The sequence below is a fragment of the Arachis ipaensis genome, chromosome B8 (genome assembly GCF_059453495.1).
Source record: "Arachis ipaensis isolate K30076 ecotype BB chromosome B8, ASM5945349v1, whole genome shotgun sequence".
NCBI lineage: Eukaryota > Viridiplantae > Streptophyta > Magnoliopsida > Fabales > Fabaceae > Arachis > Arachis ipaensis.
The window spans coordinates 61,673,033-61,675,306 of NC_142443.1; the positions used below are offsets into that span (position 1 = coordinate 61,673,033).

The 2,274-nt window shown below is 45.4% G+C and overlaps 1 protein-coding gene across 1 annotated transcript; it reads right to left on the reverse strand.

Annotated features, from left to right (window-relative positions):
* Positions 1 to 391: 391 nt before the first annotated feature.
* Positions 392 to 1,496, reverse strand: LOC148548300 (uncharacterized). The gene is made up of 3 exons (XM_088495600.1): positions 1,217 to 1,496; positions 676 to 1,175; positions 392 to 589 (listed from the first exon to the last, which is right to left on the reverse strand). Exons 1-3 carry the CDS (start codon positions 1,494 to 1,496, stop codon positions 392 to 394), a joined length of 978 nt encoding a protein of 325 aa, XP_088351726.1.
* Positions 1,497 to 2,274: the final 778 nt, after the last annotated feature.

Sequence of the window (2,274 nt, forward strand, 5' to 3'; positions counted from 1 at the left end):
TAGAATAAACCAAGATGTCATCTATGAAAACCACCATGAATTTGTCCAAAAAGGGATGAAACACTCTGTTCATGTAATCCATGAAAACAGTAGGTGTATTCGTTAGCCCAAAGGACATTACCGCAAATTCGTAGTGTTCATAGCGTGTTCTAAACGCAGTCTTAGGGATATCACCCTCTTTCACCCTTATTTGATGGTAACCAGATCTCAAATCGATCTTGGAAAACACCCCAACTCCTTGCAATTGATCCATCAAATTATCTATCCTTGGCAGTGGGTACTTGTTCTTCACTGTCACTTTGTTCAACTGTCAGTAATCCATGCACAAGCGCATTCCTCCATCCTTCTTCTTTACCAATAAAACTGGTGCTCCCCACGGTGATACGCTCAGTCAAATGAACCTCTTGTTCAGAAGTTCCTCCAATTGAGTCTTTAACTCTGCCAGCTCTATCGGAGCCATTCTATACGGCATAATCGACATTGGTCCAGCTCTCAGCACCAATTCAATTGCAAATTCAATTTCCCTTTGAGGTGGAAACTCAGGGATATCTTCCAGGAATACTTCAGGAAAATCTCTAACCACCGGTATCTGATCCAAGTTTTGGCATCACCCAATGCATTAGCAGCCAACAGAATATAACTCTGACACTCCTTCCCACTACAATGCACCCTCACAGAGTTCAGGTAATACCCCATAGCTACCACTGCTCCATTTTCTCTTTCCGGCATAAACCGAATAGTCCATTCAAAGCAATCCAACAAAACCCGATTCCTTGACAACCAATCAAACCCCAGAATCATCTCTAGCCCCACCATGGGTAAACAGATCAAATCATGTACAAAATCTCTACAACCTGACCTAGTCATAACTGTCTGATGCAGAGTATGTACATGCAGATCAAAAGGTAACTCTGACACTTTCAAGCCTAATTCCTCAACTTTAGCAAATGAAATAAACGAATACAAAGCTCCAGTATCACATAATGCAACTAAGGATTTACCACCAACTAGACATGTACCTCTCATCAACAGATCTGCCTTGGAAGCATCATTGGCGTTCACAGCAAAAACTCGCCCCTGGTGTTGACTCTGACCCGCACTTTGGTTCTTCCCACGTGTGCAATCCCTTGAAAAATGACCAGGCAAGCCATAGTTGAAGCACCCACTATACCAATCTTGTAAGAGTCATATGGGTGAAAACGTCCACAACGATTACAAGCTAAATCCGGAGAACTCTTACTCTGATTTCCTCTCCCTTTGTCACGCTGAAACTGATCATGGGTGTTCCTTCTAAAGCCTCCTTGACCTTGAGGCGCATATCCTCCTCTCTTGAAGCTTTGTCCTCTCGGATGAAAATACTTGCCACGCCCCCGACTAGAGCTCCTTTCATGAGTGTCCTTGGATGCCGCCACAGTCTTGGCATACTCTTCCACTACTCTAGCCTTGTTCACTAATTCAGAGAAGACACAGATTTCCATAGGAGCCACAGCAGTCATGATGTTGTCCTTCAGCCTCCTTTGGTATTTAATGCACTTTCAACTCTAATAAGTCTCCGGGGCACCCTGACATACCCTAGAAAACCTACAGAGTTCCTCAAACTTGTTGGTGTAATCTGCCACAGACATGGAACTTTGTTTCAGCTGCATTAGTTTCATCTCCTTTGCTTCCCTCGCAGACTCTGGGAAGTATTTCTTGTAGAAGGCCGTTTGGAACACCTCCCATGGAATGTCGGCGTTCTGAAGCTGTAGCAAGTGACACTCTGCTAGCCACCAGGGCTGGGCCTCTCCCGCTAGCTGATAAGCGGCAAACTCGACATATTGATTGAGGGGAACATGCTGCGCCTGTAAAGCACGCTACATAGCCTGGAACCAGTGGTCTGCTTTAGTAGGGTTAGTGGATCCTCGAAAAGTTGGCGAATGAACCTTGAGAAACGTCGCCAAGGCCATTGGAACATCACCCGTGTTATCGCCGTTTCCCTCAACATTATCATTGGCATTCCCTACGACATTCCCATTGCCATTTTCGTTTCCGGTCGGTTGGCCTAATCTCTGCACAGCTTGCAGAGTCACAGCAGCATTAGCTTCCATGGTATTAGCGAGATTCGCCATTGCCGCCATGAATTCGGCATGATTGTCATCCGATTGCTCATTCCTAATTTCCCGTGTACGTGATCGACCTCTGGTGCGTATTTTTACAACCACAAACTAACCGGCAAGTGCACTGGGTCGTACCAAGTAATACCTCAGGTGAGTGAGAGTCGATCCCACGAGAATT